General features: G+C 44.9%; 1 protein-coding gene across 4 annotated transcripts in view; it reads right to left on the bottom strand.

Annotated features, from left to right (window-relative positions):
• CPNE4 (copine 4) overlaps positions 1 to 22,571 on the bottom strand; it is a 199,372-nt gene that overhangs the window by 47,918 nt on the left and 128,883 nt on the right. For all 4 annotated transcript variants that reach the window (XM_083404983.1, XM_083404982.1, XM_083404984.1 and 1 more), the window contains 2 exons: positions 16,478 to 16,561; positions 13,525 to 13,614 (listed from right to left, as the gene is read on the bottom strand). In XM_083404983.1, coding sequence (XP_083261109.1) covers positions 13,525 to 13,614; positions 16,478 to 16,561 — 174 coding nt within the window. The remainder of the gene's footprint in view (positions 1 to 13,524; positions 13,615 to 16,477; positions 16,562 to 22,571) is intronic.

Below are 22,571 nucleotides of genomic sequence, written 5' to 3'. Positions count from 1 at the left end.
AACAACGAAAGTTCTATGAACGGTGGCATCACACACACACGCGCACACACACGGTGTGTAAAACATGAATAGACGTAAGACAAGAGCCTTTTAAAGAACAGGGAATACCGGCAACATTTTTTTTCAATGGCCTGCTGGTGCCAAATAAAACACAGCATAGTTCTAATTACACCAAGTGAGAATCTGGTCCTGTGAATCAATGTTTTGTTGTATAGCTTCCTGCAATATAAGCCACTGTTTCTACAACACAACAAAAGCAACATATGTATGATTGCCACTTTTGCGAACACTGTTTTCAGATTCTCTCTCACTCAACTGGTAAGGCTGCCAAAATGTCTCGGCAAGTTTTTTGTTTTGTTTTTTAACAATAATTATTCTCTTTTTAATTTCTTTGTTTGTTCTCGTCTCTTCAGCAAATGCTACCTCCTGTATATATATGATAACTCAGATACCACATCCCCCTTGAATGTTTTCTATCTCTCTTTTTCATGCACTAGCCACCTGGTGACCCAGACACCAACCCCAAAGAGGGGACTTGTCTCATTCTTGGTCTAGAGTAGTGATGCAGACATTAACATGGAGGTGGAGATCATGAAAGGATCAGAAGCTTCATCTAGGAATGAACTGATAAAGGATTCCAGTGCAAGGAAAGGCCTCTGCCACATGGAAAACCATGTACCAGTGACAGAGTTCACCTGATTTTGATTTATTAGATTTCTAAGCTGCTTTTCATTCATGTGAATTGCAAAGCGGCTTACAAACAATAAACAACACTAACCATAATAGGTAAAGGTAAAGGGACCCCTGACCATCAGGTCCAGTCATGACCGACTCTGGGGTTGTGGCACTCATCTCGCTTTATTGGTCGAGGGAGCCGGCGTACAGCTTCTGGGTCATGTGGCCAGCGTGACTAAGCTGCTTCTGGTGAACCAGAGCAGTGCACGGAAACGCCATTTACCTTCCTGTCAGAGCGGTACCTATTTATCTACTTGCACTTTGATGTGCTTTCGAATTGCAAGGTTTGCAGGAGCAGGGACCGAGCAACGGGAGCTCACCCCGTCACAGGGATTTGAACCGCCGACCTTCTGATTGGCAAGTCCTAGGCTCTGTGGTTTAACCCACACCGCCACCCGTGTCCCATGTACTAACCATAATTGAACATGACAAATACAACATACATCATATAGTTGCTGGCATCCCTCTGTCCTGAGAAACAAGGGAGTGCACCTCCAGTGGTGAAGTCAAACTGCTGCATTAGCAGCATTGAAATGACCTGCCCGGGATGCAAGCCTGGGAAGTGAGAATCTGTACTTAATATTCTTATAAGCCCTCCTTGCCCCCAAGAATCAGATATAGTAAGCCATTGATAAAATGGTCCAAGATGGCAAACAATCACAAATGATGGCACAACACTTCTGATGCAGCTGCAGGTCCTTTGCCCTGCAGCCAAAATGGCAAATAATATTTAAATCATGAATCTCATGTCAGTCCCCAAAGTGATGTCAAATCATGCACATATTAATACGCTCCTCCAAATTTCTAGCGATTGTTTGCAGAAAATAACAAGGTTTAGTATTGTCAGGGAACTGCCATCAACTCAGAGACAAGAGATGGAAGGGCAGTTGTCTTATAGGGAGCCTCCGGAAATCTTGCAAAGCAGCTCCTCCTCTGGCGAGGAGGAAAGCCCCTCCTCCAGTGGGGAGGAGGTGGTAGGACCAGGGGATGGTAGGAAGAGCCTCAACACCGAGCCTGAGCAAACCGGAGAGGCGGGAAGTACGCCCCTGCCAGCGCCCATTCTGTGCAGTAAGCTTTGGCGCAGGGAGGGAAGGAAAAGGCTGGGGGTGACGCGACTTTTATGCTGGGGGAGGTACAAAGACCGGCCACTCCCAGATTCTGCTAGCAACTGAGCCAGACATGAACTTAGGAACGCTCTTCACTGTAAATAGTTTGCACCAAGAATAAAGCCTGGAAAAAACAGGTCGGAGTCTTGCCTGTTACTCTTGAGCAACCACACCAGCTGTGCTGGTCCCGGGGGGGGGGGGGAGGTTACCATGTGGCATGGTCTGAGTCCGGTCCTAGGTTGAGGGTATGGAGGCTGTCCTTCAAGGGTGAAGTGGGGTCCAAGGAAAGGAGCCGGGCGTGGTCAGGAACTCCAGAAGAGAAGGGCAGAGTGCTGGCAGGAACAGGTTATCAACGATGTTGCTCCCGCAACCTAGGACTGGGCTGACTGGCCTTTATCTCCTCTGAGGAATAGGGCGGTCCCGGCCCACAGGTGACTCGTCCCTCCTGGCCTGGAGGCAAGCACTCCTCCTGTGAAAACTTAGTTCCCTCTGCTTCTCTTCCCTGAGCCTCTGTAGCTCCGGAGAGGCTGGAGGGTTACTGGACCCAGAGGCAACCTCACCTTTCCCTGACAGGGGTGGGAGAGGAGCACCTGCAGGTAATGGGTCCTCGATCACCTCCGGAGCCAGAGTGGATTCAGCTGGTGTCTGCTCCTAAGGTGAGGGCCCTTCAGGTTCAAGCACCTGCCCCGGCTCAGTCGGCCCTGGAGGCGGGGACTCCTGTGCAGGCTGGGACTCAGGTTCAGCCTCTGAATCGGATTCCCAGGCCATCACACCAGCATCTGACAAGTATATTCAGGCAGTGCGATAGGACAGTGCATCTGGCAGCTAGCCCAAAGGTTGGAGGTTTGAGCCCATCCAGGGACGGCTGTGGACAGGATTCCTGCATTGTAGGGGGTTGGCACTAGATGAGCCTTGAGGTCTCTTCCAACTGTACAATTCTATGATTCTACGCATTTGGGGGTGCACCTGCTGTTTCTGATGAGGGGCCCCCCAAGCCCTGCCTCGATGGCACCAGCAAACAGACCATGCTGGCTCCCAACTATTCTCCGTTCTGTCTTGGTTCCCAGACTTCCCAGAAGCAGCGCCGTTCCTATCATTTAATTGGCACATAATCTTTTTTTCTAAAAGGTCTGAGCAGCCAGAGATTTTAATTTAACTCTTCCTGGCAACTTCCCCCAGATATTAACTGTCAGAGCAGATAACAGAAATTTGGCGGAGAAGGTGATTTCGACAGAGGGGTTGATAAGAGACTTGTGGAAGATAAATGGTAATAGTGAACAGAACCAAGGGATGGGGAGGTTAATAGAATGCTGGGAGGGAAACCAGCTCAGAGGTCTGAGACAGAACAGGATCACAGTGGCCTAGTCAGAAATGGATTTCAAAGAGGCAGAAAATGGATTGGTTCACAATTAACACATCAAGCACACATCTAAAGAAAACGTGGAGGGTTTAGTCATGTTGAGTATTAGGCACAAGCCGTTGTTCATGAGCTTTATTTCCACCATTGTGTACTGGAGGTGTGATGATGTACAAGGTGGTCATCAATCCAATTTGCTATCAGGCCCACTGTTAGTGGACTGCATGGTTTGCAGCCAGGCCTGGTGTTAGTGGAAAGGCTGGTGTTAGGTGGAGGGCATGGGTGGCGCTGTGGTCTAAACTACTGAGCCTCTTGGGCTTGATGATTAGAAGGTTGGCAGTTCGAATCCCCATGATGGAGTGAGCTCCCGTTGCTCTGTCCCAGCTCCTGCCAACCTAGCAGTTCGAAAGCACGCCAGTGCAAGCAGATAAATAGGTACCGCTCCGGTGGGAAGGGAAACGGCATTTCCGTGCACTCTGCTTTCCGTCACGGTGTCCCATTGTGCCAGAAGCGGTTTAGTCAGGCTGACCACATGACCCAGAAAGCTGTCTGTGGACAAAGTATAGTGAATACTTCGCTAGATGAACCAATGGTCTGACTTGGTATAGGGTAGCTTCCTATGACCTATCTGAGCACAAATCCCAACTAGGAGGGCCACTACTTATTGGAACCACTCCAGTTCCTCTCTCTGCCCCCCACAAGAGAAGCTGATTTGGCCATACCTCCTTCCTTCCTTCCTCCCACCCCACATTTCCCAAGAGCACATCCTGATTTCGAAGACAACGAGGCCAGTGCTGCACACTGTACTAGGACTAGTAAAAGCAAGAGAGCAGCAAAGGACCAGGACTGAGAAGTTCTGTGTGCTAAGAAATCAAGTTTGGCCAGAATCCGGCTTCAATTTCCATCCAAGGGACTGTATCACGAAGAACAGAAGACAAAAAAGAATTTACTACATACATTCTCCAATGGTGTGTGTGTAATTCATATTGAAATTCCCAAAGAATATTTTTTAAAGCATCGCTATAACGTTTATTTCACCGGCCCTCTTGGACTCATCTGCCTGATCTGGTGCTTGACCCCAACCAGTCTCTGACACATTCCTTCTGATGCTCACAAGCCTGTACCTGAACCAGACCCCAGATGCAGCCCAACATAGACTAAGCCAAGGCCTGATAATGTGAGCTGAAGGCCAATGGATGTAGACTTTTCCTCCATGGCTGCTACACAGAGATACACTTATGAGGGCACGTTTTACCATATGTGGTAGACTTGTAAAAGGATAAAAGAGTACAGTGGTACCTCGGGTTACATACACTTCAGGTTACATACGCTTCAGGTTAGACTCCGCTAACCCAGAAATAGTACCTCAGGTTAAGAACTTTGCTTCAAGATGAGAACAGAAATCGTGCTCTGGTGGCACAGCAGCAGCAGGAGACCCCATTAGCTAAAGTGGTGCTTCAGGTTAAGAGCAGTTTCAGGTTAAGAACAGACCTCCAGAATGAATTAAGTACTTAACCCGAGGTACCACTGTATTGGGATATGATATATAATGAATTGGACAAAATGTTTAAAAGTATATTTTAAAAAACAACAACAACCCAGAGTCTTTTTTGTTGGGGATAATTCAGAGGGAAATTCCCAGGTGTCGAAAAAGGCTATTTATGCATGCTACTACCGAGGCCCGTGTTTTGTTAGCTCAAAAATGGAAAGCGAGTGAGGTCCCAACCAAAAAAGAATGGCAACTTAAACTGATGGACTATGTGCAGCTTGCAGAATTAACTTATAGAATAAGAGAACAAGAAGAATGCATGTTTAAAGAAGACTGGAAAATGTTTACTGAATATATAGGTGAAAATTGTGTTTATTTAAAAACACAATTTGTAGCATTAAGATAAATTCAACAGTGTAAATAAATTTTGATGGATGTAACAATGGAATATTGAATGGTTTAGTTCATGTAACATATGCAGGGATGTATGGTATGCAAAATGAAGCACGGAAGGAGAAGAATGGAAGTCATTAATTTAAGGTTGTTTAAATGAATACTTTGAAATGTAATTTAGAAAATTCAATTAAAAATATTTTAAAGATGGAAAAAAGAAAGATACACTTATGATCCTTTCTCTGCTAATTCAGCACACACGTTATTTTGAGCCAAGAAAATAAGCGTACTAGATTATAAAACATCATATGACAAGCCACCATATGGTGAATTTCAAAAATAGTAATTTGATATTGCCTGGCTGAAAATTATAGCAAAATGGAAGACAGTCATCCTGTTCATGATCCTACTGTGAAATCTCACCTAGTCTCCCTTTTTCTCTGTAGAAGACCTGGTTATTCAGGTGGATTAAAAAGCCTTTTTAAAAACATGGCAAATCGAGAATGCTTAATGGCAGTAATGTTTAAATGGACAATTTTGTATGTCTCGAGGCCCTTCATTGCTCTTTTGTTAATTCAGCCCGCAGAAAATATTAAGTCCTGCTGGGATTTGAAGCGATAGATTTGACTGCCTGGGATATCTCTGTAAAAATGTTAAAACCATTATGTTGATATGATTGCTTATCAGAATAATGCTGTTCAGCTACTGATAATGTGTCAGACTGTAGTCTGCAGAATGGGGCAAAATATTGTTTATGTCTAGAATGTGCTATAGCTAAACTGGCATCTCTGAAAATTTTGGACTGGATCTTCCAACAGTCCCAGCCAGGAAAGGAAAAGTTTATTTGGGTGATAGACAAACCACGGGATTTGAGGGAAAGGGGCATGATATAGCAGCACTGTTTTATAAAGGCCTGCTTGGAATGAATTGGCTTAAACACATTTTAAAAGAGGTAAAAAAATAAAGAGAGGCGGAGATGGCCTAAATAGAGAAAATGTAGCACCAGGGCTTTCAATCACCTCTGTCTAAATTTTACAATTTAATTACAGCAGGAGGAAATAGGTCATCCAATTTAGATATTTAACTGCTAGTCTTGAATACCTTACCAGGTACCTAGGTTGCCCAAATAGGACCAATTACTCTCATAATAATTGCAGGTCTGAAATTAAAGGCTTGGTTAAAGCAGACTCCCCAGGCCAACATTTTGCACCTGGAATATGCACCCTTCTGAGTTTATACAATGGTAACAAGCGATGCACTAAAGTAATACATGTTGTGAACATCCCTTAACTGACACATAAACTAACACTGGGAGTATCAATGAACCAGAAGACTAAATACGATTCCACTGAAATGTCTCTAAGCAATAAAAGGTATTCATTTAACTTGCCAGTAGAAGATGCAATTGGGAACCATCTCCTGTAAACCCTGCCTTTTCTCCTCCTGATCCTTCCTACCCCACCCTCTGCCACCATCTTATTTTCCTGCACCCCATTCTTTTTCTTACGTCCTGCTCACCCCTCCTCTTGAACTTCTTGGATACTTTTTGGGAGAAGAAAAGCTCCCAGATGTTTACTCACACCATGTGTGATCTTCCTTCCTGCCTCTAAAATGGCGGCATTGCAGGAGGAGAGTTAAGTTCTTACAATTGCTTGGGAGAAGAGGGGACAGACTTTGGGGCAACCAGAAGCTTTCTCATCATGGCAGCAGATCAGGGCATCTCCATTTAGATGGCTGTTTGGGACACGGGTGGCGCTGTGGGTTAAACCACAGAGCCTAGGACTTGCCAATCAGAAATTCAGTGGTTCGAATCCCCGTGACGGGTGAGTTCCCGTTGCTCGGTCCCTGCTCCTGCCAATCAGAAATTCAGTGGTTCGAATCCCCGTGACGGGGTGAGTTCCCGTTGCTCGGTCCCTGCTCCTGCCAACCTAGCAGTTCGAAAGCATGTCAAAGTGCAAGTAGATAAATAGGTACTGCTTCAGTGGGAAGGTAAACGGCGTTTCCGTGCGCTGCTCTGGTTCACCAGAAGCGGCTTAGTCATGCTGGCCACATGACCCGAAAGCTGTACAGCAGCTCCCTCGGCCAATAAAGCGAGATGAGCGCCACAACCCCAGAGTCGGTCACGACTGGACCTAATGGTCAGGGGTCCCTTTACCTTTAACCTTTGCATGGGCATCTTGGCTGCTCCGCCCCCCGGCGATAAATATTTTAAGACCGATGGCACTGCTATCCGTTGTGAGAAGGGAGAAGAAGGCAGGCCACAATACGAAAGAAGAATATTTCAAAACGTTTGCCATAAACCTAAATTACAGTGCGAGTTACACACAAGTGGCTCTCCTACAAGAAAGATTATACAGCAAGCCACCTGGCAAATTAAAGCCAGGTTTTTTCTTCCCCTGGACAAGAGATTAACCTCAGCTGAGAATGGCTACGATGTCAACATCTCATCAGGATTCCAACTCCGTTTTTAGAAACAGGAAGGGCGTTCTTGATTTTTCTGCTCCCTTCATTAACTTTGGATATGATATGATTCTATTAAGTCAGAAAGCTCTTAATACTTGTGGCAAAGCCATACAACTGAGGGGTAAACTAACTAGACAGTACAAGACACGTGCAATTTCTTCTTTTTTTAAAAAAGGAACAAGCAGGTGTGCAGGGAGAGGTTTAAATCCTTCCACCTAGTGCCAAGATCCTGGTGAAAATTCTCCCCCTCACCCACCCACAGCTCATTAAGGAAGGGAAGCTGCCGTTGGTGCTATTTCTTTTAAAATACAATATACATGAAATTGTGTGTTTCTAGTATTATATGGTTTGATCCAGTTATATAGCTAGACCCAATACTGGGTCCAACAGTCAAGAAGCAAGTTACTGCATGTGCTGTAGAGGAAAATGAGGGGCAGATGGGGCTCATTCACCTGGGAAGGTAGCCCATCTAGGAGAAGGAAAACTCTGATTTTAAACCTCTGCTACCAGGCAGCTATACCCTTTCACAAGAAAGGCCTTGGGAGTAAACTCTGAGGAACAATCCATAACCGTTGCCTTGCGGGACATCTTTGGGAGAAGAAAAGGCTAAGGAATAAACCTTCCACAAATCTGGAGTGGAGTGCCTAAGACAGTTGGATGGTGCCTTGTATATCTCCTTCTAGCAACTCCTATAGCCAGGCTAGTGCCAAATGTATTTGGTCCACACCAGCAAGGTCAAGGTTGGAGGTCTTGTCATGTGGGCATACTCCATACAACACTGCCAAGGCCTGCGCCCCGGAAAGGTCAATTCACATGGGAGGCAGCAGTTATGAGTTAGCAGGCTCTGCAGCCACAGCAGGTGCTGTGATTCTCCGGCGGTTTGTCTTCACCCTCTAGAGGCGCACTCCATTGTCTCTTGAGACAGATGGGTGCAAATAACAACAATATAGTTTGACCCTTAGAGCCAGATTTCTTGGATATATTACAGACCATGTTTGAGTAACAGAAAGTGAGATTTTGAAAAAGTTAAGTGTTCAGTGGGTGTTTTGGAGAGGGAACAAAGTTGGCTTCCTGTGCTCAATCAAGTCCCAGCAGGCTGTAGACCCCACATGGTTCTATGTAGCTTGTTAGTTCTCTGCTAGTTCTGAAGCTACCTGGTTTGCACTTCTCAAACTAATGTGCAGGTCGGAATGCAGTTACCATTCATTTTGGGGTTATCAGAGTATCGCAATGTAGATTTCAGCTCCAAAAAATAAATAAATACAAATCTTGTATAAAATCCACATATTAGGATAAAACACATCTAGAAATGCACACTTTTAGAGAAAACAAGATTAGAAATTCATGTTCATGGATTTTGATTGTATTTTCTCGCCAAAATTAAATTCATACGTAAATATGCGGGGGGTTTTGGTGTGGATTCTTTTAAAAATCACAGATGAATGCAAAAATGGGATGGAACAGACTTATGACTGAGTGCGCACAAAACTGAGACAGGTCAGAAATAGATCAACCCATCCATTCCTAGTTCTGAGCTATCTCTTCTCACTCACACCAGGGATTCCGTGAGTGCACAGTCAGTTTGGAGTATACAGCCATTATTGCCAATGTAATATTATGATCATTTGTCTTTAAAGATGCCAATTTTCCAATACTCTTCAGGTCTGGGTAATTTAAGAGAATCTAGGCTCTGAACCAAACTGTCACCCCTACACACTTTGAATTGCAAATGTCCTTTGCAAGTTCAAATTGAGAGAAAACGGAACACAGGCTTTTCAGCTTTGTTTTATAAGTGAGAGACAGAAAAGGCAGATTTGCACACACACACAAATGCTTTTTAGCAGAAACTAATTTTATCATTTCTGTTTGAAGATGGTATCACTGATATCTAAACCAGGAAATGGCAATGAGCACAAAGACTTTAGGCACCAGCAAGACACAATCTTTTGGCTTTCAGGACATCAAAAGAGGGGATATGAATAATGTCATATCAAGGAGCTTCCGTAGATCACAAGCTCTGTTAATTTCAAAGTAATAAATGCATTCAGCTCTCTAATATTGATCTTTCATTACTAATAATGATGGATGTGAACTATTGGTGAGCATTCTTTTTCCAACCTCAGAATAAGCAAAGAACAGAAACTGTCCTGCAAATGAACAGTGGAGTAGACGTTCTTAAGTCTTAGCTTAAACTTGTACTGCTTGTGGCCAAAGGCCCTGCAAAAAATAAATAAATCCAAACACACCGAAAATGCTTTGTATGTGAAACATGGTTAATAAGAGGCAGACTCAAGGATAAACACAAAACAAGGGATAATTAAAACATTCAGTATAACAAACAAAATTTAAAAACCCCCAATAAAAACAAAATGATCATCATATCAGGGCATCACTACAGCTATCCCTGTATGAAATTCTAATGGACCCATCTCACATGCTTAAATAAATATACCTGGATACTTACAGCTACAGTGGTAGCTAGAATTACATACGCTTCAGGTTACAGACTCCGCTAACCCAGAAACAGTGCCTCGGGTTAAGAACTTTGCCTCAGGATGAGAACAGAAATCATGCTCCGGCGGCGCAGTGGCAGCAGGAGGCCCCATTAGCTAAAGCGATGCTTCAGGTTAAGAACAGTTTCAGGTTAAGAACGGACCTCCGGAACGAATTAAGTACTTAACCCGAGGTACCACTGTACTTAGGAAGCTCCCCCCCCCCTCTCCAAATAATATGTTTTCCCAAGAACTCTCCCTTTCTTCTGCAAATAATTGCCCACTTCAGGCAATCTGATTAGGGGTTAGCTTGTGATTTGTGGTGTCTGTTCACTCCATGACCTGGAAGGCATACTTGTGACATGGGGAGCCTCCTGTATCTGAAGTGGTTAATATTTCCATGTATAGAACCATATCTGTTTTATAAAACCACCTTCTTAATTTTTTTTTTAAAAGTAGCTCATAAGATAGAAATCACTATGTAAAAAGGTAAAGGGACCCCTGACCATCAGGTCCAGTCATGGCCGACTCTGGGGTTGCGGTGCTCATCTCGCTTTATTGGCTGAGGGAGCCGGCGTACAGCTTCCGGGTCATGTGGCCAGCATGACTAAGCTGCTTCTGGCAAACCAGAGCAGCGCACAGAAACGCCGTTTACCTTCCTGCCGGAGCGGTACCTATTTATCTACTTGCACTTTGACATGCTTTCAAACTGCTAGGTTGGCAGGAGCAGGGACTGAGCAATGGGAGCTCACTTCGTTGTGGGGATTCGAACTGCCGACCTTCTGATCAGCAAGTCCTAGGCTCTGTGGTTTAACCCACAGCGCCACCCACGTCCCTAAATCACTATGTACACCTTCCTACAATAACCCCCTGACTCCAACTATGCAATCGTGCTCCTTTATTTCCCGGGGTGGGGTGGGGAGTGAGAATCAGTTTCTTTCTCCTTTGTCCAACCACGATCAGGTGCAGAAACAATCTCTGGAACCCCCACTGTCTCTGAAAAGGCTCACAGCCTCAGGGACTCGAGACGTCCGGCATCATTCGTTTGTTTACTTGCTGCATCTTCTGCCCAGGTCTGCAGACTCATCAGCGTGTCAAGAGGCTGTAACTGCTCTGTTTCCGAAAACACAGTGGGGCTGTGGCAGTGATCTGGAGAAAAAGCACCTGTCAGGCTGAAAGAACATGCTCGCCTGCCAGAAGCCAGCCAAGCAGAGAGAGCGAGGCTCGGAACGCCCTCATCCCATTATGGGCAGGAGCTATTCATTGTCACCCTTCACCCTCAGCCTGCCATGTCTCTAAAACAGAAGAGTCCGTGGAGACCCAAAGAGCGGTGCCGTTATTTTATTTCCCTGATAGCACATCTCCTGAGAAATCCAAGTTATTAGACCAGCTAATAGACGCCGCTTACACTGTCTTTTGATCTTCAAAGTGTCTCTGAGGCAGATTAATTGACACAAATCTATACTAGTAATTAAACCGACGAGTCCTTTGCAATATATATGGGGAATTGTAGTAACCATTGCCCATGACATAGGGGACATGAGCCAGTTCGGATCACGAGTTCAGCTGCAACGTTTGCAGTGGGGAGAGTGTTGTCCCCACCCCTACTTGTGGAGGCTTAGAACCATACATTTCCAAATCATTTACGGAGCCTTTATAAGAGTAGAAAAGACTGTAAACGTTATGGCAGAACAGCCAACAGGAGTATGAATTTATCCCAACATGCACAATGTTGCTTGCAATTTTGCGAGATATACACATTTCTGAAAGCGACACCCCCCCCCCCATTATCATGCATTTTCATATGTTATTTCCACAAATGTGCCATTTATATCCACACACTTTACACTAGTATCCACACTTTTGTACACGGTGTTTGGCTGGGGAACTGCACTGCCAAATTTGGAGAAGTGTGAATTTCAATAAAAGGCTGTGTTTCAGTTCACACCTTGCTTCGAAAAGTGTGAATTAGGTTAGGTTTGCCTCCCCCACCTCTAGTTGCCGGGCCCTGCAGCCCCTTTCAGCTGGCTTTTCCACTACAGGCAAGAAAAAACTGAGGAGAACTCGGGCGTCCTTTTGGTAAGGGTTGGCTAACCCCCAAGTCAAGGGGCTCATCCAGCATCCCAAGCAAATAATTTCTGTTGCCCTCCAAGATCCTACAGGTGATTGTAAAAAGAAAAGGAAATGGGAGTGGTGGGAGACACCAGCTGGGGAACCCCCAGAGGAAGAAGGCTCAGAGTCAGGGGATTGGTGGTGGGACAATGGTGAGTGGTCAGAGGGAGAAGAGGGGGCAGACTGGGAGGAGAAGGTGTCAGAAGCTGAAGAGGCAACAGGGTTTAGTGAGCAGGAAGAGGCTGTGGCAGAGAGCAGTCCAGACTCTGAGGCAGGAGAGGAGGGTGGCCAGCAGACAGAGATGAAGCAGGCTGCTGAAGAATCCAGGGAATCTCCAGCCCCGCTTCCCCCTGGTCTCCCAGAACATACAGAGAAATGAAGAGAGACGAGATGAAGGAGCCTCAGGTGGCTGGGGAAGGACCCAAGGGAGGAGAAGCCTTAGAGAGCAATGGAAGGCAGGGACCTTCAATCCTCACAACTGCCTCGCTGTGGCAAGACCTAATGAGAAGAGTTGCTGCGATCGCTAGGTCTGAGTTGTTTTGGATTCTTTGAATAAAGAGTTCACTGACACCGGGTGTTTTATTGCTGAACTGGCTCCGGCTCCTGACAAGTGGGCACAGGGCAGAAGGGTGAAAATTGACCCTTCCCTGTTGATCAGCTTGATTGTTTGATGAGAAAAAGAGAGGGCAATAGCCCTCTCCCTCAACTGATATGCATAGATCTTGTGTGCACATGCAGTGTGTGTCTGTGTGTTGCTGTCTAGACTTGCCTTCAACCAGGAATGGACACAGTGCCTCCACCCCACCCCACCCCACCCCACTGATGCTTACATGTCTCTGGGGGAATCAGGAGACCTGCAGCTCCAGAATCAGATTCCAGAGCTGAGCCCAAACTCACATTAAAACTCCAGGGTGGTTTTAGACCAAGCTATTTTCTCTTTGTATTAATTCACTTGACCTGAAGATAACCCTTTTCATGTGAAAGGAGGGCATAGGGGGAACAACACAGCCCGATTGCTCTAATATTGTTCGGATTTTAGATAGATCAGTTTTTGAGCAGCATGCCTGCAAAGCTGATTGACACACGTAGGCCCCTTATTTTTGCTTTCTGAAATATTTCAATTTTGTTGGCTTAAGTGGTGTTACACCGAGAGACCTTTTACAATATTATGCACAATCATTAAGGAAATGTACTGCTGTGTGGGTTTCAATTCAAACTGCCAAAGCATAAATAATTCTGCAAGATGATGTACTTCAAGTCAAAGGAGTGGATGTGTGTGTGTGTTTAGTGGCAGTCTTTAATTTCAAAGTTTTTAAAGAAAATGTTTTTTTAATAGGAAAAAAAAACTTGTTCCACACTTGATAAGAGACCACCGACCTTCAGCCTGCGATCCTGATCTCCGCTGCAGAGTGAATTTACAGACACCTTAAATGACTTCCAGGCTGGATTTAAGTTATTCATCACCACCTATGAATGAGAAGGAAAGGACTATAAACATATTTCAAAACCAAAATGCTAAACACCAATAATTATCACTTGCAAATGAAGTTCTATTATCACAATTAAAAAAAACAACTGAGCAAAAGAAACAGTATCTTTAGGCATTATTCATTTTTTGGTATACTTTTTGTGGCTATATGCTAGGCAATCAAGTCAACATAATATTGAGCATGCTTCTTGTTATGTTCTATTTGATAATTTATTCTGTCTTTTGACGCCTTTCCAAAGTCCATTAAAATCAGTGGAAGTCAGTTAAAAGACAAACAAACCCAACGGATTGTACATCACAAAATGAGAAAACAGAACACAAAATGGGAAAACAAGATAAGGATTGAAAAGTCTGAAACAACAATCTGAACAGAGAAAATAAATTTGCTTTATGGGCAAATTTACTAGCTGTGTGTGGGGAATTCACACTCCCCTAACTACTGACCATGCTTTCCAATTAAACACTGGAATTTCCCCCATCTTCTATCCCTGTTATATGATCTAAGCCAGCCAACATTGTTGGAGCACTGTGCAATGGAATCAAGGAGTGACAGCGGCAACGAAGCTGCTTTGCTAACATATGGGCAAACACATACAGGGTCAGTCCTTTAAAAGAGGCCCCATGGATACAGACTACACATGTTCCACGGGGCCTCTTTTAAAAGACTCACCCTGTATATGAACAGAGAGAGGAGAATTACCTGTTGCCAAAGGAGTTGAAAGCCTATCTATGGCAGTGGTACATGGTTCAGGTAAGGGAGCTGCCTGCAAGCCTAGGTAAGCTTTCCCCTTGGAGCAGCTCAAGAAGGCCTACGCTTGCTAAATAGCATGGTATGTGAGGAGTGAAGAATGTCTATCTCATTTGGAGGAAATAAAAAGGTAAAGGTACCCCTGCCCGTACGGGCCAGTCTTGACAGACTCTGGGGTTGTGCGCTCATCTCACTTAAGAGGCTGGGGGCCAGCGCTGTCCGCAGACACTTCCGGGTCACGTGGCCAGCGTGACAAGCTGCATCTGGCGAGCCAGCGCAGCACACGGAACGCCGTTTACCTTCCCGCCAGTAAGCGGTCCCTATTTATCTACTTGCACCCAGGGGTGCTTTCGAACTGCTAGGTTGGCAGGCGCTGGGACCGAGCAACGGGAGCGCACCCCGCCGCGGGGATTCGAACCGCCGACCTTTCGATCGGCAAGCCCTAGGCGCTGAGGCTTTTACCCACAGCGCCACCCGCGTCCCAGTTGGAGGAAATAGGGAAGTAACAAATGTCCCTCAGATTGACATTTCTGGCTCTGGGAATCTGAATGCGACTGGTGATGCACAGAATAATGGCTACTGGTAGCTATATATCTGTTTGGACTTAAACAGCCACCTCTCACCTTGACTACTGAATCACTTCTGTGAGGGAACCTTTTGGCTGCTATGAGCGCCCTTCATCAAATGCTAAAAAAATATATATTTCAGAGTACTGTTGGCAACAACATAGCTCACTATTGTGGAAACACTAGAATAAAGATGGATTAAGAAACAAGGGGAGAGAAAGCACCCACCACCCATCACTTTAAACGTACAATTTGAGGAGCCTCAATGGAAGTCTTGAATAACCTTCCCCAAATGATCACGTGAGCAGGGAAATGGAAAGAGGTGGGCTGCTAATCATTTGTGACGTGACTGGTACTATCCAATACATGGCTGCGACCCTGACATAGCTACATTCCCCCCAGCAACTGCACCATTTTGTGAATTACTATTGCTTGCTTACTTCTCCTGAGGCCAGGCACATGCTTAATGTGCTACTGAAGCGCAGGACTGCTGACGTGACAGAGCAGAATAGCAAAACTGCCTCTTCTTCCACAGAGCAATGCCCAAGAGGTTCATACGACTTTTTATTTCCCCCTCCCATCCACCTTTGTTTAGATCACTTCTTTGAAGTGTAGTCCCCTTTCCAAGTGGAATGAGGTGCCAAAACACATCCTCCCAATTAATGGGGTACTGCTTTCTTTCCAAGCCAGAGCAAAGTGTTTCCTTTTGTTCCTGTTCAGCAAGGCTACTTCTCTTCAACTACATGGGGACAGGATATTATGCGGGTCTTGCTGGATCCATGCTACCACCAGTCATGAGTGGTTGGTGCCACAGAGGAGCACACACACACACACCCAACATTGGCATCACTGTCACTTAGTGAGACTGGATTGGCTCTGCTGCCATTCTCGGATAGTCCCTGCACATATCCTTGTAAGCAGCAGCAGTGCCATTGTCCGAAGGGCAGCCCCAGCACACAAGACACTGGTAAAGCACTAAAAGTCTAGCACATGGGTAGGCAACCTAAGGCCCGGGGCCCGGATCCGGCCCAATTGCCTCCTAAATCCGGCCTGCGGACTGTCCGGGAATCAGCATGTTTTTACATGTGTAGAATGTGTCCCTTTATTTAAAATGCATCTCTGAGTTATTTGTGTGGCCTGCCTGGTGTTTTTACATGAATAGAATCTGTGCTTTTATTTAAAATGCATCTCTGGGTTATTGGTGGAATTTGTTCATTTTCCCCCCCTCCAAAATATAGTACGGCCCCCCGCAAGGTCTGAGGGACAGTGGACTGGCCCCCTGCTGAAAAAGTTTGCTGACCCCTGGTCTAGTAGTTTATATTATTTCAAAAGACCCTAAATCTCCCCCACAACAACAAAATTACAAGCCTACCAAGGGAGGGGGGCCACAATAATGCAAAACAAAGTAAAAGAGGGTTGCTTTTGAACATCCTATAAAGTTCAATGTAAGTAAAAACAAAAAGAGCCCTCTCCTCCTTGCCATAGACAGCTGGGCCCAGCTGATTTCAAAACGGGCTCATTTCTCACCTCAGTCCTGTGGACGAGCTGCTGAGTGGCATCATCATTCATCCGGAAAATTTCCAGAAATGGATCAGATTTGCTGAAGAAATCCTGAAATCGAAACATATAGATCGTTATTCTTCCAGGCTTATTTGATTTCATCCACACAATCTCTCTGCTCCCCTCCTGAAGGAAAATGAAAGTTCATTCCATTGCAGAGTGGCATTACCAAAATGTATCCCCAAAAGAAGAGGAAGAGTTGCATAAATTTGCATATGCTTTTTTTATGCCCACACCTGTATGTTTAGAAATAATTCCTACAATTTAAATAGAAGCACATTGCATCTCACCGTAGTGAGATCAGTGTGCCTTCTCAGCCTGCTAAGAGGAAACTTCCAGGCCCCTGCTCTCCCTTGGTCTGGTTTGTTATTTTGAATGCAGCCTTCAACTAGAGTGCTTTTCAAACATAGGATGCCTTCAAATACAGGATTATCCTCTGACAGACCTTGGAACAGAGGACAAAACTCTTTCCAGTAGGACACATGACCACACTATGGCCAAATCTGTACCATGCATTTAGATGCCCCACGATACGACTTTAACTGTCATGGCTTCCCCCAAAGGATAATGGGAACTGTACTTTGCTAAGTGTTGAGAGTTGTTAGGAAAGAACTGTAGCAGAGCTATAGTTTGTAGGGTGCTTTATCAATCCTTCTTCATAGGGAACTCTTTGGGAATTGAAGCTCTGTGAGGGGAAGAGAGAGGTCTCCTAGTCATTCTCAGCACCACCAACCCCAGGATTCATGACTGTTAAAGTGGTAAAATAGTGCTATTAATGTATGGCGTGGATGTGACCTGTTTCTCTTTAATCTCTGAGTAAATATGCCTGCTCTCTTCCGGGTGGACCTGATTTTGACTTACGGTGGATGGCAATCCAATAGGACAAAGGCCTCTATCAGAGAGGGTTCTAGATGTGCCTCTCTAGGAGGTGACAGTCAAGTCACTAGGATGGTAGTGTGGCAATATGTCCTACTTTGCGATCAACCCTTTATTTGAAGGCTGCATCCAGTTATTTTTCTGTTGCTAAATCTTCCTCACATATAGCCAGAATTCTGCTTCTGAACACAGTAACCTCCCACCTTGCTGTTTTTCAGTTCCAGAAAGCATCATAGAACGTTCAGTCATACAAATACCAGATTTGTGAAATTCTTCTGCTTCCAAAGGCGAGGATTCATGTGAATTTGACACCTGCACAACGGCACATCCATATGGAATGCCCACACCAAAGGCAGCATTATGTGTGTGGGGAAGAGGAGAACACCTGCTCCTTCAACCATAGGGTGGCTCTCAATCTGTCCCTTCTTGTCAGGTTTCCCGTGACTATAAATTGCAGCAAGATTCGTAGCACTATTTTCAGGTTCGTTGAGACTCGGTATTGTTTAACTCTGGCCTTTTAGTCCAAAAGAATTGCCTGCTTGTATATTGATTTCCACTATGAAGGCTACTTCACCCATAGGGCTGGATTCAGACTCAAGTCATAGTTAGAGTAGACCCATTGAAATCTATGGAACTTTATGACTAAATCTGGATTCAACCCATATGGCGGGCTCTGCCAACCTAGTACACTCCAGACACTTTAGAGTACATCTCCCAGGATTGCTGGGTGGGGCCAATGAGAGTTGCAGAAGATGGATTTAGGGAAACATGACTGGTTCCACCCCCCACCCCCAGATGCTGAGCCAAGGGGGTACCTTCCTGCCTCCTTCCCAAAGCCTAGTAAGCCCTTGCTTTGAGAAGGAAGTGTGAGGGCTCTGGCAGGGTCCTAGAGTTCCCCACCTCCTTCCCAAAGCCTAGTTAGCTTTTGGCAGCTTTGGGAAGGAGACAGAAGGGCTCTAGGACTCTTCCAGAGCCCTTACACCTTCTTCTCAAAGCCCAGCGCCTTGCTTACCCAGCTTTGGGAAGGCAGCTTTGGGCTCGGTGGGGGGCATCAAGTTTTGGCCTTGCACGGTAGCAGACTTTGGGCTCTCAAATTTCAATGGCACCTTGTGCAATGCTAAAATTTGTGAATAGTATGCTGCCACTGTAGAAACAAATTAACTTAAGATCACAGGAAGCTGCCTTATCCTGAATCAGACTATTTGGTCCATCTATCCTAGCATGGTCCCAGTATTTTCCAGTCCTAACGAGAGATTTTGAGGATGGAACCTGGGACTTTCTGCATACAAGACACATGCTCTGCTACTGAGCTGAGTCCTTCCACTTCAGCTGCAAGGAAGTCCAGTTACATTTTCTGTAGAACGTATTTATGAATTTGATCCCAAACTAATTAAAGCTCATTCTCCTTTCCCCCTCCCTCCCCTTAAAAGGCAAGACTCTAGTGTAGTGGGAAAACAAAATATGTTTAGCCTGGTGGGGAATGTTGATATACGATATGATAAGCCGATGTACTGGACCAAAATTTAAATAACAGAAAATAAGAGGGCTCACCCTGGGCAATTTGAATTACACACTCATCTTTAATAATTAGACTCTGCCAAGGGAGAGGAGAGGAAACTAGGATACATTGTTTCATAAAAGCTCTTTAAATGCATAATGCAAACACTAATTATTTATAAAGTAATGTTATAAACACAGCTTCTGATACCATTATTGCCTGGTAACAATCCAGAATAACTCTTGCTTAAGGAAATATTTTTCCGCTTGCTCTGATTCAGCAGATCTCCATTCAAAGTTAATGATATTTCCAAAATGTTTATTAAGATGGTAAACTGGGCCTAATAGCATGTTCAATTTCATTTTGTTGTGCCACAGCAGGAGAAGACCTCTTTATAGAAATAAAAGGTTTAACAGCATTCTAGTTTCACAATATTTTTATAACTCTGTCAATAACAACATACGTATGTGTATATGCCAAACATATACAATTCTATGGGAAGATAGGCATGCAAATATTTTATCATAGGTTTATCGTGGATTTTAATTTGGCATTGAAAGTATTGTTTGATGCCCATTCAAGCGAGCTTGAGAGAAAAGTGCTTATTCTGTCGTACTGCATAAAGGCAGAATTAGGTACTAGGTACAAAATAACTGCAAAGTAGACAGTATGGTGTAGTGGTTAGAGTGTTGGACTAGAACCTGGGTCACCATGGTTCAAATCCTTGCTCCACCATGAAACTCACTGGGTGACCCTGGGCCTGCCTTTTTCTCTCAGCCTAACCTACCTCACAAGGCTGCTGTAAGGATAAAATAGGGAAGAACAGAACAATGTAAGCCTTAAGCTCAAAGGAGCAAAAGTGGGATAGAAGTTTCATTAAATTACATTAAATTGAAACATGTAGTCCTTATTCCTATGTGGTTTATTGTGTACAGCTACAAACCACCGTGGAAAACTACTTATTTATCTGTTGCCACTTTTGCTGCCATCCTGCTAATTTTGACAGCCATTTTCCATACAGTCATCTCACAACTTGTGCACCTTTAACTTGTATGATCGCAGCTTTACACGTTTGGCGGCGGGCCACCCAAAAGTGCACAAATTAAGCACACGCAAGGTGGAGAGATTTAAAGCTCTTAAGTTCTCAGAGTTGCTTGCTCGGGGCTGAGAGGCTTTTGCGAGACCTTGCGTGGCTGTCCAAGATAATAAATAAATAATAAATAATAATAATAATAATAATTCCAAAAAAATATTAAAATACTGTAATACATCAAACATTAAAAGCTTCCCTAAACAGGGCTGCCTTCAGATGTCTTCTAAAAGCCTGGTAGTTGTTGTTCTCTTTGACATCTGGTGGGAGGGCATTCCACAGGGCGGGTGCCACTACCAAGAAGGCCCTCTGCCTGGTTCCCTGTAACTTGGCTTCTCACAGTGAGGGAACCGACAGAAGGCCCTCGGCGCTGGACCTCAGCGTCCGGGCAGAACGATGGGGTGGAGACGCTCTTTCAGGTATACTGGACCGAGGCCGTTTAGGGCTTTAAAGGTCAACACCAACACTTTGAATTGTGCTCGGAAACGTACTGGGAGCCAATGTAGGTCTTTCAAGACTGGTGTTATATGGTCTCGGTGGCCGCTCCCAGTCACCACTAGAAGAACTTGCAAGAGCCTCCCTAAACTTGCGCAAGACCTTCCTCGCCAAGGTTTTTATGTTCTCCTCCTTGTGGCAGGCTCTCTTTGCACAGCAGCTTCAGAAAGTTGCAGGTGGTCATACCAGGGTTGGCGCTAGGCTTGTTCCGACAATACACCATTTTGACTTTACACGCAATCTCCAGAATGTAATTCCCGCACAAGTTGTGAGTCAACTGTATTTCTATCCAGGGAGATGGACACATAGAGGGCCACCTCTAGGTTTGAGGGGACTCCTGGCAAATTGCATCCTGGCGAATCCGATTGACACCAGCAGGGCAGTGGGTAGAAGAAGCACCAGGTTCAACGACGAACAACTTTGAGTTCCCTGCCATTTAAAATTGCTCATACTGCTCTGACATAGTGTCACCCAGGGCATCATGGTAAATTTAAAATGGTGGGTGGCTTCTCAGGCCAATCACTACCATCAGGTAAACCTGCAGCTGAAGGATCAGGCAGGTGGGAGGGCCAAAATGGGCATCAGCATGAGGGGAGAGACTCCATCAGGCGAGGCCTCCTTCCACCTGCCTTGCCCCTCCCTCCAGCCCTCGGAGTCCTCATAAGGGAGCTGTTCCTGGAGGAAGAACCTTGAGGGGAGAGGCTCCATCAGGCAAGGCCTCCTTCTACCTGCCTTGCCCCACTCTCTGCTTCTCGATGTGTATTGTATTGTATTATGTACTGTGGCTTGCCGTTGTTTTATTGCTTATAGTTTAGATATTATTGTAACTGTTGAGTGGATTTCTGTTTAATTTTTATATGTCTATATTATTATTTTATACTATTCTAATGATTGTTGAATGATACTTTTTTGATGGAGGTTGCCTATTTTAAAGTTATGTTTTATTATCACATTTTTGTATTGCATTAGATTGTTACAAGATGTACATTTTTTGTTTCTTCAGTCGTGAGTATTGTAAGACAGAAAAGCGGTATACAAATTAAAAATGATGAAAATGGTGATGATGGCACACAGTCGGGGCATTTGAACCGCAGCAGCTGCTTGGGAAGATGAGCGCCTATGTTTGCTCTTTGCAGGCATGCTCCACGCTTTGGAGCTCAGTGACCCAGGCCCGTCCCCCAGCCACCTTTTCTTTTGCTCCAGAGGATTCCCCACAAAAACACTCTCTTTAAAACTCAATGGGAACAAGTAACCTATGAAAAACATGAACTGACATTTGCTCCGATTGAACGCCAAAGAGCAGCGTTTCGCGGGGGAAACTCCAGGGTGAAAACAACAACAACACACAGACATACCCGGACACAGAGCTTTTATGTAAGTGTGGACCTGTGCATGGAAAGGGTGAGGCAAAAGGGAAGTGTGGATAAGCCCTCTCTCAAGCTCTTTGTTCTGGCACAAAGGTACACAAGGCTTTTCTTTTCTCTCTCTTTCTCTTGCTCATCCCTTCTTTTGGGGTGCAGAACAGCACCCCAAAAGGAAGCTGCAATTGCTGGGTAGAGTGAGAAGGAGCACCCCCACACCTTATTTCTCCTAGAGCTTTCTCTTCCCCTAAAAGAAACCCATTTTCAGTCAGATATCTACAATGCCAACCAAGGCCTATGAAGACAGGTAAGCCTACGTTACTCAAGATTAATCTGCCCTAATCCTGAATTATCACGTAATAGTCTTATTTTAACAAAGAATCCTTTTACATAGCCATAATAATCATGAGGGTGCATCACTCTGGGGATTTAAATTTACATTTAAATGCTTGTAAAAAAACTTCCCTGTGTGAAACAAGTGAGAGCTGCAGCAAGATGTGACAGCGTGAAGCATTCTGTGACATTCTCTCTTGTACAGTGGTACCTCGGGTTACAAACACCTCGGGTTACAAACGCTTCGGGTTACAAACTCCACTAACCCGGAAGTAGTACCTCAGGTTATGAAATTTGCCCCAGGATGAGAACGGAAATCGCGCGCTGGCAGCAGGAGGCCCCATTAGCGAAAGCGCGCCTCAGGTTAAGAATGGTTTCGGGTTAAGAAAGGATCTCCAGAACGAATTA

This window comes from Podarcis tiliguerta (assembly GCF_965153285.1).
Source record: "Podarcis tiliguerta genome assembly, chromosome: 12".
In the NCBI taxonomy this organism is placed as follows: domain Eukaryota; kingdom Metazoa; phylum Chordata; class Lepidosauria; order Squamata; family Lacertidae; genus Podarcis; species Podarcis tiliguerta.
This window is presented reverse-complemented; position numbering and strand designations above follow the sequence as displayed.